This window comes from Aricia agestis, chromosome 1, assembly GCF_905147365.1.
Source record: "Aricia agestis chromosome 1, ilAriAges1.1, whole genome shotgun sequence".
Taxonomy (NCBI): domain Eukaryota; kingdom Metazoa; phylum Arthropoda; class Insecta; order Lepidoptera; family Lycaenidae; genus Aricia; species Aricia agestis.
In genome coordinates this window covers 23,005,589-23,023,500 of record NC_056406.1, presented here as the reverse complement: position 1 = coordinate 23,023,500, position 17,912 = coordinate 23,005,589, and the positions used below count along the sequence as shown (strand labels likewise).

Genomic DNA, 17,912 nt, shown 5'->3' with positions numbered 1-17,912 from the left:
TAAATCAAACACTCTAAAATTTAATCTTTTAATCACTCTAAAATTTGATCTTTTGCCTTTAATAGTTAGGATAAGTTTTCGATTTTATTTCATATTATACTGTTTACTAAAGTTACTTAAGTAACTGTCTTCTTTCTCTTTATCTAAGTAAATATGAGCTATATGAAATGAACTCTACGCCTATCTCTAGGACAAACAGACATACATAATACAATAATATGATATGAATAACGAAACAATCATCGGTTAGCAATTGCATCGGTCATACCAGTTAGACTTATTGATCACAGGCGCCATGTTGGACCGCCAGCAAAAAAATATTCATTATTCAGTCTTTATTGCCATGAATTAATAAATCATATTTCATGACAAAAGTAATTGTGATTTAATATACGCTAACGACAATATAAACATACACATTAAATATACAAGTATGTATATCAGTTTAAATTATTCTCAAGCGATTAACATAGGCGCCGTTGATCTCTCTACAGTGTACATACAGACATAACAGACTAATTGTCGTGTTTATATAGTAGTGTGGACATAGCTGTGATAAATGTGTTTATTTTTTTATCTCTTCACGACTAACATTCCTCTACAAACTACAAGATATTTTGTCTAGACGCTAGACAAAGCCAAGATTATTACAAAAATGTCAACGTCTATTCAAATTATATTCCCTAATTGATCGGCTGACGAGAGAAGCGAACGACGGGTCTATTTCGAATCAGGAACAATCGTGAAATTAGTTAATTAACACTCATCACATTAAAATACCGCGGGTGATGAATAGAGATGTCACGAGCGGCGCAGCATGCATGACATCTCGCATGCATAAAGATACAGCCGCTGCATCATGCGTTTCACTCTGCAGGCTGCTGACGGCATAGCCGAAAAAATATATCCAGCCGAGTATATACTGTAACAAAAATAAGTGATAATACTTTAGGATGTGTACGTGTTCCTTGTAGAGAGTTCACTGTAAAAGAAGCAGCGCTGAAAGGCCCAATTTTTTTTTCACTTTTGTATGGGGAAACTCGTGACGCTCGGGCCCTTGCCCATACAAAAGTGAAAAAAAAAATCGTCTTTCAGCGCTGCTACTTTCACAGTGAACTCTCTACAAGGAACACGTACATACCCTAAAGTATTATCACTTATTTTTGTTACACACTGTATAATCTAAGTATCTAAGATGTTATAATCTTCTCTAATAATATCCTTCTAAGATATAACAACCTCCTGCTTCTTGGAAGTCGGTTAAAAATAGAAAAACATGACTAAGTTATATTATATGAAACTTGATGACGCTTGTAACTCTCTCAAATCAATCTCCATACCAAATTTCATCAAAATCGTTTCGGTGGTTTCAGCGAAAACAGGTAACAGAGAGACACACTTTTACATCTGTAATCTAAGGTAGTAATGATGGATTGTTTCAGACTTGTAATAGCCGTATACTTTTTCCCCACATTTTACTATGTTTTGAATATCCAGGATCCTCGAATCCTAAGTGATGTGATTTAGACTTTATTACCATATTAATAAAATATTAATAAACATTTTTTATTAATAAAATAGAAAAAGTTCGTCAGCGACCGTACATATACAAAACACTGAGCATAACACACTGAGCTCCAACTTGCTCTTAAATTAGATCGCGTATCTAGCTTATGACGTATTCGGTAAGATATTCTCAAGTGCGAGGTACATTTTGCCGCACAAGCTTTGGTCTTATTTTGTTTGTCGTCTCTACCGCAGTAGAGTTTTGTATGTGACGATTAAACGGAGACTTCTTTCTTTTTTAGGGTTCCGTACCTCAAAAGGAAAAAACGGAACCCTTATAGGATCACTTTGTTGTCCGTCTGTCCGTCCGTCCGTCTGTCAAGACCCCTTTTCTCAGGAACGCGTGGAGGTATGAAGCTGAAATTTACATCAATTACTCAGGTCTACTGTCCCTTGAAGCTGTGAAAAAATCAAACTTCTAAGCCAACGCAATCAAAAGATACAGCCGTTTATGCCGCAAATTTTCGACACTTGCAAGGGAATCAAAACCTACAGGGTGCTTCCCGTGAACTCAGAATCTTGAAATTTGGTACGAAGCAACGTCTTATAGCATAGATAAAGGAAAAATTACGAAAACCATAAATTTTTAGTTACATCACATAATATATATTTTTTTAATAATTTTAAACTTACTACCCATTTCCTCATAAACGCGTAGAGGTATTAAATTGAAATTCATACCAAATACTCAGGTCTATAATACCTTTAAGCTGTAACAAAATCAAACTTCTATGTCAACGCAATCAAAAGAAACAGCAATTTAAGCTGCATATTTTGAAACTCGCAAGTACTCGCAAGGGAATCAAAACCTAAAGGGTACTTCCAGTCGACCTAGAATCTTGAAATTTGGCATGAAGCAACGTTTTATAGCACACATAAAGGAAAAATTCCGAAAACCTTAAATTTTGTTATGAATTTCATTTTGCAATAAAAATACCATAGTTATGACTCGATTGTCGTAATGAACGAACTTTGTAAACCTTGCAGGTTTGTACGGAACCCTCGGTGCGCGAGTCCGACTCGCACTTGGCCGGTTTTTTGGTTGTAAAAATAATAGTCTTTAGCAAGATACTGTTTCATTGCCCTCGATAATTTCACTGCAATTTCAGTTACTCAGTTTATCTTTTAAGTATCTCATTATAAGATCGTAACGCTCTTGTCAATTAATGCCAAGGTTTTAGACAGGAGCGGAGTCAGTGCTTTTTATATCACCTTCACAATCTAATCGGCTGTAGCATTTCAAACAAATTCGGTCAAGTATAAAGTATACTTAAATTTTGGTGAAGAATATAGAGTTTACAGATTTTCCTCGACCGATTCTTTGCTCTTTACTTTTTCCTTGAATTTTTCTTTGAGATTGTAGTGCATTATAAAATAGGGTGTAATAAAAGAGAGATTGCGATTCACGTGAAGTTTTATGAAGCTGTGAGGGCGATGACCCGGTGGGGTGCGTGGGCAGACACAACACAACCATCACAACACATGATTACCCCGCCGCTTATTCTGAGCTGTCGATTATTATCATAAGACGATAAAAAATGTCATTTCTAATATATTGGTATGTATGGAATCGGCGTCTTCTAAATTCGAATATTGAGGGCTTCCAACGGCGCGCTGGATCTAAGAGCCTTTGAAGGGCTTACTTATTGATTATTTGCTTTTAGCTAGCGAGCCGAAAATTTTAGCCACGTTTATTTCTTAGGGCTCAATATTGAATAGAAAATAATTACCGTTTTTAAACCAGTAATAATTACTAATTACACACTTATAAAACGGTATAAAATAAGATAACATTTTAAACGTCGAGAAAAAGTATTACTCGTAGTAGCATTACTACTTAAATAAGTCGCGTTAAGTCCCGATTAAAAAGTTTAATTCGGTATAAAATAATTCTAAATCAGAGATAAAATGCATTTAATAAGAAGTATTTACGTAAAGCTAAGCTTTTATCACATAATCACATAGTCTTATATATAAAAATGGATTTTCAAATGTGTTAGTCGCGCTAAAACTCGAAAACGGCAGAAAGGATTGGGCTGATTTTAGTCTTAAAATGTTTGTAGAAGTCCAGGGAAGGTTTTAAAGTGACACGAAGTTCACCGGGACAGCTAGTTATTAATAAAAGTATGTTGACAATAGATAATTTAGGCATCACTTATTATAATACAATTTACAGCATATAGGCAGTATGTAGAGCAGTACCTACTCAAAACTAGTATGTCAAGAATAAGGCTGTTGGGTGTGGGTGGATGAAGAGCCCCGTTGCGACACTACGTGGCTACGTGCTACGTGAGAGTAGAACCAGTTCGGCGCATACCGGGCACCGGCGCACGCGCAACGGGTTCCAGGACTAACTGATCTCCAAATTTTACTACATCGATAGCGGTTTGACTGTATCGAAGTATCGGATAAGCTTTTTTAACTGCACCAATAAACATACTTTTGAAATTTAACTTAAAATAATCTCGAATCTACTCGTTTGGATAAGTGTCACGGCCTTATAGAAAACTAGCGTAAGGACTGAACGATATTGAGTATCCGATGTAAGCTTTTTTAAATGCAACTTTAAATATACTTTTGATATTTTAACAGCAAATGCGGATTATAGAAAATGTAAAAGAGACGAAAGAATCTATTATTTACTCGATTAAGGTCTTACAGAAAACCGGCGTGAAACTATGTCGTTTCTAATGTGAGTCATGTAATGTTAAATGTAATCAAAAAGGGTTGGGGAAGCTGAAAATCAATGGTAATATAGGTATTATTGTTTTAAGACATGAATTGTGTATTGGGAATCTCCGAAAGCAGGTGCGCGTCATGTCAGTATCTCTGTTTTCCTCATCACATGTAGACCATAATGTGGAAGATATTCTCTTCTGGGGAAATAATGTCATAAAACTGCTCTACATAATATTATGTAGAGCAGTTTTATGACATTATTTCCCCAGAAGAGAATATCTTCCACGAGTCACTAAATGGTATAAAGCTCAGTAGCTTCCCGCTTTTCCGACATACATAGTACATACAGATCTTTAAAACTATGCACTGGTTTTTATTTATTTAAAATCTTTTCCTAATTAATATAGTGATTGATCATAAAAGTTTATCTAAGCAGTAGATTGTTCACCTGCTTTATACTATAGGTGAGAAACTCTAATAATATATAAATTTAAGAGGTATATTTGCTATTAGCATTGCATTTGTATAGTTACTTCATTGAATAATATTATAATAATTAATAATATTATTAATTCATGATGCAGTAGTTTTTTGAAATAATTTTCTTTACCAGGATTTACGATTATTTTACCGGTAATTGCTGTTAACCTAGCCGGGCTAGCACGTTTTTTTAATTCATTTTAATGTTCGGTAGAGTTAGAAGCGGAAAATTTACTCTCTTTTATTTTATCTTTAATCTCCTACTATAAAGCTGACCTATAATGGCTAACTATGCTAGGGCGGTAACAATAAAAATGAGGACATAAAAACAATATAACATTTTATTATTATTATGGTTTATTGTTGAAGCGGTCTGATAAAGTCTGAGATCACCCGCATGTTCATCGGTAACTTCATACTGTTGACTCAGATGTTTTTTTCCTATTTTTATAATAAAGTTTAATGAATAATATTGATTAAAAATAAATGGCAAAGATGATAATAATAGTGCTAATTAATCCTTCGAATGTGATTCTTCGGTCGGATCGGGATTCTTGCAAATCTATTGTTATTCTATTGTCTCTCGCTCACCGGTGAGTTTGTGGGGCTTGATGGGTTAAAGAACTATCATGTTTTTTTTAAATTATCATATAAGGGGGCAAACGAGCAACGGGTCACCTGATAAAAAGCAACTTCCGTCGCCCATGGACACTCGCAGCATCAGAGAGCTGCAGGTGCGTTGCCGGCCTTTTAATAGGGAATATGGTAATAGGGGAGGGTAGGGAAGGGAAGGGAAGGGAATAGGGGAGGGTGTGGAAGGGGCCGGTTTTCTGTGAAGACGTGGTATTTCTCCGGTCGAGCCGGCCCATTCGTGCCGAAGCATGGCTCTCCCACGTACAAAGGTTTTACGAGTATTAGTCAATAATAATAATTGTTATAAATTACCATTATTTGGTTACAAACTTCCATATTGCTGATTGCCTAAAGTAGTTGTAGTGACATCCGAAATAAAAAATCAACACAAATTCAACATGGAAAGATTAGTAACCCAAATCCGTCTTGGGAACTCGGACAGAAATAGCGGGGCATAAATTTTTCGCCATTCGTTTTGAACGTCTTCCGTCGGTGACACAAAAAATGAGACTTATATTTACAGCAATACTGAACAAATAGCTAGGTCAACGTCCCGGCTGTAGACACTTGTAAATCTTCGGGAAAAGTTTGCGTTGTTTTGGACACATTCCAAAGTCTCAAACAGTTTCGGTGCAGTTGCAAGTTCCTTTGTTGCAGGGAATCAGATGCGTGGGCGTCTGGGCAAGGCATAGGATGTAGCGGGTTTGGTCGGTCGGTTGGTTGGGCGTTAGTTATAATGGACTGATGTCCATTATAAAATCGTCGCCTAACGTTGAGGGTTCTATCTCCATTGAGAACACCTATCTCTTCAGATTTTACTAACGATTAAATGAAGAATGAATGACATCTAAATCGCTAGGGCACAAAGAAGGAAAAAAACCACTTTATTGCCCCTAAAAGACAGATAGGTTAATGGTTGTAGAGTTAAATACAGTTAATTAGGCAAGTGGGTATTATAGTTTTAAGAGCCTAAATCGGTGAAAAGTTATTCTCGTGTCAAGTTTTGGTGGATGTGATTACGGTTTACTTGAATTTACTTGAATACAATACAATTTAACCCATAGATACGGGGAAGTCCTGTGTTTGTCAGAGTTTATTAACCTCAAATAATAATAATTTCATTCATGACATCATCGGTTTCTGAATACGACGCTGAAAACAAGCTCTATTTTCTATGGACTCATTGCAATAATAATGTCCGATGCTATTTGGAGCTTTAAACACTTTTTCTGACAATATTTAACACAAAAAAACTTAAGGAACCTACTTGTCCACGAAGATATCTGATTGGAGGAAAGTTACCAATCTCCTAAAAACGCAGACTCATTAAAAAATACAATCATGTAACTATATTACCATAACTACAGGGCGCGTCTGACTTGGACCAAAGCCCGGTTGCATTAAACTCAACGGGATAGACAGATTGTGTTGCAAACGACTAGGGCATTAAAAGTCCTTCCTACACTCGACTTAAAGGTGAATATTGCGAAACGAACCCCCGGGTCCCAGGGACATTGCGCAAATATAATAACTGACGTGTTAAAATATTATGATATTTATAATCGGTTTCGATCTCCACGCTTTAATGGCATGAAATTTAAGTGATTTAAGGGTTTCCATTTAAATGTCACCGGGGAGGTATTATTACGTATCTCATTAGGCAAGTATCAAGGTGTGCTGAAAGGTTACAGGTGAGGTGGAGTAATCTTAGGGTTGATTCAGACCGCAACGCGACGCGTAGATGCATTTCTAAATTATTAGTATGGACTTGACAGAATTCAATCGCGTGAGACGTCATGAAAAACTGTCAAATCCATACAAATTTAGAAATGCATCTACGCGTCACGTTGCGGTCTGAATTGACCCTTAACCGTTGAGCCTGACATTTGATTATAGAAATGTCGATATTGTATGAAAAATGTCATAAGAACACCATCCCAAACCAACAAACACTAAAAGTGAAATATTTCCTGTTAATTCCTGTTCCTAAGATTGTTGTAAGTTTTTGTTCTAAATAGACACAAACTTGACATATTATTTACATTAAATTTACATTACTTCTAAAATCTGTGAATTTACACTTTCGAACTCTACATGCAGTACGTCTAACAACGATTCATCTAAATAGTTATTAGCTATTCTATACTAATAATATTATAAAGCGGAAGAGTTTGTTTGTTTGTTTGAACGCGCTAATCTCAGGAACTGCGGGTCCGATTTAAAAAATTATTTTAGTGTTAGATAGGTCAATTATCGAGGAAGGCTATAGGTTATATTTTATAACGCTAAGACTAATAGCAGCGAAGAAATAGAGGAAAATGTGGAAAATACGGAAGAAATTATTACAAATTGCTTATTGCTTATTATCTTAAGAGCTACTGGAGCAATTTTATGTTATTTGAAGAATAGACAACGTGAAGGAACATAGGCTATTTTTTTTCGGAAAAATGTACGGTTTCTGTGAAATTCCTAAATTACGTGGGCGAAGCCGCGCGGAACATACTATTACTGTATAATTTTTAATATTATGTACACTGTTCTAAAGAAAATAAGCAATAAAGTAGAGCAAACACAAAGTGCGGATTAACATACCTAACATACTTATCATTCGAAATTAAGATACTCATACCTAATGTTTATATTGAATATCCACGAGTATCGACTTTTTGCTTCCAATTGAATATAAAGTCACGTAGTGCAAATCAAGGAAACATTCCGAACATACATCGTCATTCAGTATTTTTTATCTTTAGCCTTACGAATAATATTAACATTTTATAATGTTTATTATTGGCAAGGTTTTTTTTTACATTTAATTAAGTACAATATTGATAGCCTACGATACGGTATGTGATAGCATAAAGGAATAAATATTAGGTACTCGTATGCATTGTTTTTGCTACTCAACTACAACAAACTAAAATAAATAAATTGTCTCTACGCTTTAAAATCTTATAAAATTTGTATTGCTTCCTATTTTTAGACGAATTGCACCAAATAATATATTACTTTGTACTAAACACAGTTACAGAATCGTTCTATATTTATAACTTTTAAAAATTTGTTGCTAAATAAGTTCCAAATAGGCGTATCGGAATTCGGAATTTGGTAGAGACTTGTATCGATTTATAACAGTTCTGCAAAAGTGGTAGCTCAGAAGCCAGACAATCGACGATTTAGTTCTCCAATTACAAACACCTTCAGTTGAACGCCCGGATCATATTATGTTCTATGACTTAAGTACTAACTGGATTTAGGGCTTACTTGGGCTAAATCTAGCTGAGACCTGAGAATACTTAAGGCTTATTATGACTTATATATGATATGTGACTGATATCCTAAATAATATTATTATGTAGGTTTCTTTGTTACTTATTAACCTATCAAGCCCCATATTAAGATCACCGGTGATCGCGACAACAATAGAATAACAACAGATTTCCAAGAATCCACGATTGAAGGATTAATTATTAATATTTACTAGATGACGCCTGCAACTCGTTTATCGCACTGGAATCGTACCTTTTTTCAAGATTAAAAGTTTCCTATGGGCTATGTATGTCCTTTCCCGAGACAAAGTTTCTCTATACCAAATTTCAGCGAAATCGGTTCAGCGGTTTGGGCATGAAGAGGTAACAGACAGAAAGACAGACAGACAGACGGACAGACAGACGGACACACTTTCGCATTTATAATACTTAATATTATTAGTATGGATAGTATGGAGGTATGGATTACTTATTTGTTATTACTTATTACTAATGTACGTTCTATAATCTATTAGTACTAGCCGTTTGTTTGATGTAGACATTCTAAAGATGTCTAACTGGAGAATAAGACAAGTTATTGTAAACAATATTAAAATATATTCCACACAATACACATGAATGCTTACAATAAACTTAATTAAACATGCAAAAATGCTTGTTGGTTTGTAGCAGTTAGAACTTATTTCATTGTAATGGTTATATTATGTGACCACACCTATGACTGGTCTGCTATTTAGTTTAAGTAAGTCTGTTAGCAATATTATAACCTAATTGTATATTATTTGGAAGGGACGTTGACCTGTGTTGAGACTGGACCATTTCGCAACAACTAGTTTTGTTAATGGCTTTGCTTCAAAAAAACCTGCTAAGCACTCTTCGGAGATTGACGATGTTAGTTACACAGCACATGAAATTAATCATTCTTTTTATTATACTTAACGATGTAATAAGTACCTAATACCTTAGTGGCCTCAAATTAAAATCTCCATTAATAATATGTTTTTACTAACTCAATATAAGGGGTTGATAGTAATTTAATGTTTAATACATAGTCATAATCGTAATCTTTTTTTAGACGCAATATACACAAATCTCACAGCTGTCTCCATTTTAAATATTTAGCTGAATCCAATTAAAAGTCAGTAGCTTTGATGTCAGTTCTTTCAAATTAACTTTTGATCGAGCATAAAATTGTAAGTTTTATCGCTGATGCTACGTCATATCAATTTTTTAATTTTCTATTAGATATGCCTTAGAGCTGGGACCCGGCCCTAATGCATTAGAAAATGTAATTATTGTAGACTAACGGCCTTTCCCAATATTTGATCTATCTCTGGTTTTGCCCTACTAGAGATAGGAATAGCTCACAATTGACATAAAATATATGTCTCTAATGTCTAATCTGAGCTATTCCTATCTCTAGTAGGGCAAAACCAGAGATAGATCAAATATTGGGAATGGCCGTAAGATACGATACTTGGGTTGTGATTTGTAAATAAGCGATGAAGATGATGATGGTGAAAATGATGATGATGACATTGGTGATGATGATAATGATGAAAGTAATAACAGAATCGATCACACCGTGAGGGAATCATTACGTTACAGTCATGACGAAACTAAAGTTCAGTTGTGTTGACACAACACTCAATTTCGACGATGTATGACCTGCTTCAGCCCTTGATGCTTTAATTGTTGGGTTTGAGAAATTGCTGGGTTTTGTAACCAAGATGGCGAAGACGTTTGGGAGTTGTAAGCGTTGTTGTAGCCTAAAGCTTTTACTTATAGCTCAGTCAAAGCCCTTTGCATGTAGTACTCAAATACTCACATACGGTTTTACTCGATAGTTTTACTCCAAATCGAGTAAAAATTACCGCGTGGATCGCAAAACTCACAGCTCGAAGGCTCGCATCGAGCCGGCTCGATGGAATTTATTTTCTTTGAACTTACTCGACGTGAGCCGTCGAGCTTTACTCAAGCCATACTGAAGCGTGTGATGTGGTCCACAAGATAATTTTTACTCGATTTGGAGTAAAACTATCGAGTAATGCTGAATTTGTGGACGAAAGCCCGAGCTGTGGTTTTTACTCTAAGCGATTGCTGGAACGAGTAAAACCGTATGTGAGTACTTAGCATTACGGTTATCGTAGCTGTCAATAAAAAATTTTTTGAGAGAAAATGAGTGATCAGAGTGGCTGCAAAAACCGTGTTCCAAATTTCTTTCGCGGTCACTTTTTGTATCATGGTATTCGGACCGCAAGATTGATATCGTTCAAGTATACATTACAGACAGATAACCAATCATTTGTAATGAAATTATAGTTGTAATTTAACGAGTATTTTATATCGTATATATATATATATATATATATATATACGATATATATACGATCTAGTTTGGTATAAGTATGGAAACTTCTTGAAAAAAATCCTCGAACAATCATTTTTCTCACCTATCTCCAGTTAAAAATATTTGCAATATAATATATATATATATATATATATATATATATATATATATATATATATATATATATACCAAACTAGATTTTATGTGAATCATATGTATTGAGAAAACTTGATGGCTGCGATAACCAGCGCGTCCGATCAATTTAACCGACCGTAAAGAGGTGAGTTATAACTTTTATTGATTGTGATTTATAAACATGTAATTACAACATTGGGTAACGTTTATATCCCAGATATAGGTTGCGGCCTACTTGTGCCTGTAACTTCTCGGTACGACTGTACGGTAGCAGAGGTGTACTACATTTAGACTTTATTACCATCATAATAAGGCCTAAATGTGGTACAGTAGCGACCGTACGGACTACGGATGTTTTAACCGCACACGATGTGTTAAATGAAAATGTAATCTTTAATTACATTGTACCTCTGTTTGCTTATTAAGTTATGCTGGGAATGAGGTTTTTTGGGAAAGTTGGACTTTTTGTAATATTTTAAACCAATGTTTGTTTTTATAGTTGAAAATGGTTGGGCCCTAGAGCAAACAACATAGCTGTACAAAGTCTTCGGTTTTGCAAGTATTGTATTGTTTATCATTTCACTTTTTCTGGTATATCTACTAATTTTACTAGTATACTCTGATTAGTCTACTAGTCCTTCTGTAGGACTCCTACATAATCACAATAGGTCATTAGAAATTAACATATTTTAATTTTCAAATGACATAGTGACTAATAAAAATTGATTTAACATTCCATGCATAAAAAGTTAACGACCTTATTAAGTGAACTTCTGCAATCTTTGATCTGATTTCTATTGTTTAAGGACAATCATTAGTTTTAATATGCATGAGGTTTGAGCAATTATTTTATGTAAATGTCAACAATAATGGCCATAATGGAATATGGCGCGACGCCAGGTACTAGTGAATCATAGAATAACTTCTTTGGAGGTAGAGTTGTGGTGCTTATACAAGTTTAACTATGCTTGGCATGTGAAGGCATCATAATATGAGAGCTGAAGAAAAAAAAGGTCTGACGAAACGTTTTGTCGAGCAAGCAAATTAACGGCAACAATAATTGTAGAGCTCATGCAGAGTACGTGCTGTACAATTATAATTATTATGGGTCCTCGAGCAGGTTGCTCAACCCATCGATCGTGGAATAACGAGACACAATAGCTTATCTATTGTTATCGCGGCCGGATGCGGCCGCTTAGGGCTTCATGAATTAATGCAATCTTGTATTATGTTGAGATTTGTATCGTTCAAACGCTATTGAAAGACACTACATAATACAAGATTTCCCTAACTAATATCAATACTTAATATTATAAACGCGAAAGTCTGCCTGTCTGTTTGCTACCTTTTTCTGCCTAAACCGCTGAAACAATTCTGCTAAAATTTGGCTTTTTATCCCGGAAAAATGTACTTCTCATGCGTAATGAACGAATTTTAGTGCAACGAAGTTGCGGGCGTAAGGTGTGTACGATATAGTATTACTTATATAAGTAACGAGCTTTTGCCCGCGGCTTCGCTCGCGTTAAGAAGTATACACAAACTTTTATCCCCTATTTGAACCCCTTGGGGTTGGAATTGATCAAAATCCTTTCTTAGCGGATGCCTACGCCATAACATCTACCTGCATGCCAAATTTCAGCCCGATCTGTCCAGTGGTTTGGGCTGTGCGTTGATAGATCACTATGTCAATCAGTCAGTCAGTCACCTTTGAGTTTCATTTATATAGATTAATAAAAATATACAGATTATTATTGGAGATTGAAGTAGAAGGATGAGAGAGCTCCATTTTCATATTTTCATAACTTATTGGAAAGTGCTACTGTGAATCACAATAGCTGGTTAGTCAGCTGCTCTGTCCTACTTCTAATTCGAAGAAGTCCAGTGGAGAGAAGTTACTATTAAAGTTTGTAAACCATCGAAATTTCTTATTTGGTGTATCGTATAATAAATTGACTGATGTAATATTATGATTTATATAAATTAAAAGAATTATACGTGGGAGAGCCATGCTTCGGCACGAATGGGCCGTCTCGACCGGAGAAATACCACGTTCTCACAGAAAACCGGCGTGAAACAGCGCTTGCGCTGTGTTTCGCCGAGTGAGTTTACCGGAGGCCCAATACCCTATTCCCTTCCCTACCCTCCCCTATTACCCTATTCCCTCTTAAAAGGCCGGCAACGCACCTGCAGCTCTTCTAATGCTGCGAGTGTCCATGGGCGACGGAAATTGCTTTCCATCAGGTGACCCGTTTGCTCGTTTGCCCCCTTATTTCATTAAAAAAAACTCGTGCCATCTCTCAGCCTGCGTATGATTTAATCGAATCGCTTAACCGAACTCTATTATTTTTAAACTAAAACAAGATGACCAGGTGAACTTCTTATCACTTCCCTCCAAACATATTCCCGTAGAAACCTTCCCTGGACTTCCACGAACATTAAATACTAAAATTAGCCAAAGTCCAACCAAATCGCTTTAGTCGTTCTCGAGGTAAAGCGAGACTAACAAAATAAAATAAAAAACAGTTTTATTTATATTAACAAGATGGATATAAATACACTCTATAATAAATACTTTACAATGTATAGTATAATATTCCTACTTTACCTATGAGTACAGGTAGGGCAGGTAGCGGATATTGGGAATTGGGGCTACGCAGGAAATTCATCCATCAGCTCACCCCCACGCACTCAGGTAATGGTTCAAAATTAACAAAAGGCTGTCATAACCTATATAATAACTTAACTAGGAGATCTGCCTGAATATGTATAATAGTTCCCTAATTGAACTACATTGGGAAGTTGATAAGTGACTTGAGCGCTTCTTAATTTTAGTGGTGTATCAATTTGCCATACATAATATATGCTGCACAAGGTGAGTGATTATTGTTTGTAAAACTTTATGGTCATGTTTGGTTTTTAATATTAGAGGGGAAAAAATACAAGGAATTAAAATGAGGCTCTGAATAACATTAAAACAATGTTCTGGAAAACAGGAAAATATAAATGTTGCGGACTTGCGGACTTTGACTGTTGACATATTTTCTATTAGCACATCCTATCTGGATTTGTGTCATCACTTCTCATGAAATGACGCTTCGAGTTGACTGTCTGTTGGAGAGCAAGATTACACCTTGCGATCTGGGATATTCGAATTTTGAGAATGAGACTCCCGAAAGTTATCTAGGTGGAATGGTATGGTGGATTTTCGGCTGCCGTTAAATTCGTTCTTAACTATTCTCATCTGCACTGGTGCCTTTAGCACTACTTCAGTATGACAACTGAAGCTTAATTGTCGTCGGTTTTATACGAGAGTCGAGACCATAGTATAAGTATCTATGCGGATGAACCATTCTACTTAAATTAGATGTATCCTATCAAAGCGTTATTTTCCGTCGGTTTTATACGAGACCAGAGTATCTAAACGGAAGAACAAGTCTATTCAAATTAAGCTGTATCCTATTATAAGTTACCGTTATTCAACCTGTTACATCCTAATTTCGCGCTAACTTCGTGCGTTAGCGGCTAGCGCTCATTAGTACATCGCAATTCGCTAGGAGCTATTGTAATTAGGAAAACGGTAAAAGAAACACGAACCTTACGGCTAAAATGTTAAGGTTAAATATTGCTTCACAGAATGTTATCAAGTTTTAGAAAAACTCATAATTAAGGTCAATTAGAACGGTATGGATGATTGGAGCGATTGTCGATACTGTTAAAGTTATTTTAATATTTTTACTTAATATAGGTTTCCCACATCTTTTTCCGTAGCTTAGAGAAACCGCCCGTATTGGGAATGACCAAGAGTCCCTACAGGAACTCACTCACTACGATTATGTTGCAGTCTACAGCAGCCATTCTCCAAGTGCTTGCTTCGCGGAGCCCTGGGGCTTCGCAAGGGCCTTGAGCGATACATATTTTTTTTAGAAATATCATCAAACACCTCACACCAGAGACAATTCATACAAAGACAAAATATATTTTTTATGGGGACCGTCAAAAATGTCACTTCTTATAAGGGTTCAGACTCACTTCAGAGTTCAGACAACAAAAAAGTTTGAGAGCCGCTGGACTACAGTGAAGAGAGTAGAATACTTTAGTATTCGCTAACATTACGATTGCGTTTTGCTAATTATATCAAATTTGCAAATTTTATCTAAGCTCTCATATACTAACATTTATGTTAGTAAGTATATGAGAGCTTTGATAAAAAATTGTAGAGTATAAAACAAAGCCTTTCTATCTATCCTCGTGCCATATTAAAGTTAGTCCAGCGGCTTTGGTATCATTCTGTAAATGGTAATAGACAAGAAACCGTATCTTTGCATAATATTATGTAACAAGCTTATGAGTAGGGATAATATTTGATATTTCTAACTAAGTTCTACATAATCTTCCCCCTGTTCTATTGTGTTATACTGGAGTTTCAAGGTCAAAAGGAAAAACTATTATTCCAAGCAAGAAATCATTCAAGCAAGAATAAGCAAACATATTATTTGGTAAAACGTATTTACATTACTAACAGACGGTAAAGGTTCGGAAACCTACCCCAAAATTGATGGGGTGCGGGCCTCTGAAACTTTTTAAATTGTCAAATTAAAGGTTGTATAGATTTAGATTATAATAATTGTAGAGTCCATTGCTTTTATCCGTTTAAATCACTATGAGATGTCTTAAGTCAATAACATAGTAATTTAACAATATAAACAAGTTTGGCTTTATTTATTTTTATTAACATGGGGTGTACTTTAGGCGTAGTTTATGAAAAGTAGGGCATTCCTATTATGAAGCGAACTGTTTAGTTGATCCTTCTTATTTCATAATAATAAAAATAATAATATTATTTTATTATGATTTATGATCTAAGCTTCCCTTTAAAAAAAAAAACAAAAAATACACTTCCAATTATTTGTAAAGATACGTTTTTACTACTACTCCACTTATTTAATAATATCTACAGCCGAACCGAACGAAATGAGGGTAGGTGTACAAAATTATTAGGAAACTTTTGTCGATTTGACGCGTTTTGGGATTGTTTCGAGTACTTAAAATTGTAAGTAACTGCATAAAATAACCTTTAGTAGCAAATAAAATTAATATAGAAGCCATGCTAAAATATTTACAAACAAACTAAGTACCTCTTTTGGATTGTTGCACCAGTAGCCATGGCACCGAATGCACTCGTTGCAACTGTTGATGCTGTCCAAAGGCGAGCAGTTGCGATCAGTTGCAAAAACTTGATTAATTAATATAAAGAGTAACACAGAATACCACACTTTTTCCATTTTGAACGTGTCTTAAGATTTCGTAAAATTAAAAAATAACACAATCACTTTCGGCGTTAAAATCGTATCCTTTATCGATTAAAAAAAAAGTAAAGTTCCAAATTCGAAATCCGAAATACGCGCGCTCCAGCGAGCGATCGGACCGGCACTAAACGAACAACAAACAGCTTACAGCGCGGAGATTGGTGTATCATTCTCACTCGCTTGATCACTTCACGAGATGAATCATCATCACCGACGTAACGTAGCGGGAAATACTGAGAAAATGACACAAACAATATTTGAAATGTTTTTTTTTTATTAAGGCTTTATTGTTCGAAGTAGAGTATTAACACCCCAAAGAAAAGAGTAATATTATAGCTTCCTCATAACGTCCTCTAAATTTTTCCATTACGTGATATAATTATTTTTCAATATTTAATTGTAAGTAATTATTGTTATTAGTAAATTTAAAAAAAAAGCCTCCGTGGTCCAGTGGTTAAGGGCGCGGCTCTTGACTCGGAGGTCGTGGGTTCGATTCCCGCGTTGGAAACAATATGTTATTTTCAAGTTTGGTTTGGACTAAACTTTGTTTTTGTTTGTAAAATTATTAAGGAACCTTTTTATTAAAAAAAAAACATCAGCAATTTAGTTATCAGCATCTACCACTTTACACTGAACAGATGTTACGGGCTACGGCAATGCTCCATGAGTCGAAAAAACTAAGAAGATATTTTCAGGCGCTATAACATTTCGGTTAATTAATAAAGTGTAGTTTTATTAATTTAAAGGGCATATTGTCAGAGCCGTAATTCTTCCCACTCACACTAATTCCGGTTCACATTCCAGTCACTGTCAAATTATGGGTCCAGTCTAGCATCTTCAAAATACTTTATTTTAGCCAAAATCAGTATAATTTACATAAAAATATTATTATCTATTTAACCCATCAATCCCCAAGCGGCACCCGGCTGTCGCATAACAATTGAAAATCTATTGTGTCTGACCCGAAACCGAAACCGACTTAATATCTCGATCGTGGTTATAGAACCACGATCGAGATATTGAGTCGGTTAAATTAAGGTATATTGTTGAGTTGTATAAGTAATTATAACTTGACTAGCTGTTGCCCGCGACTTCGTCCGCGTGGACTTCAGTTTATAGCGCGCGATGTCAACAAAATTGGAATAGACTATCTGTATACAAAATTTCATTACAATCGGTTCGATAGTTAAAGCGAGACAGACAGACACACAGACAGACAGACAGAGATACTTTCGCATTTATAATATTAGTATAGACTAGTTTAGATGACGCCCGCAACCCCGACAACATTTATGCGCCCTATTGAGGACATTTTTTCCGGGATAAATCTCCATACCCCACTCCCACCCCCAATACCCATTACCCAGTTTCAGAAAAAATCGATTCAGCGGTTTGGGACATAAAAAACAGACAGACGCACTTTCGCATTTATAATATTAGTATGGATACATTATGGTAATTATTGGTATCTTATTAATACGTCGGTATTATCCG

At 35.4% G+C, this 17,912-nt stretch overlaps 1 protein-coding gene across 1 annotated transcript in view; it reads right to left on the bottom strand.

The window, feature by feature from the left end:
• The window catches only part of LOC121733689 (integrin beta-6-like), a 43,292-nt gene extending 26,747 nt beyond the window's left edge, over positions 1-16,545 (bottom strand). The window contains exon 1 of the mRNA XM_042124027.1: positions 16,248-16,545. Coding sequence (XP_041979961.1) covers positions 16,248-16,394 — 147 coding nt within the window. The 5' untranslated portion in view covers positions 16,395-16,545. The remainder of the gene's footprint in view (positions 1-16,247) is intronic.
• Positions 16,546-17,912: the final 1,367 nt, after the last annotated feature.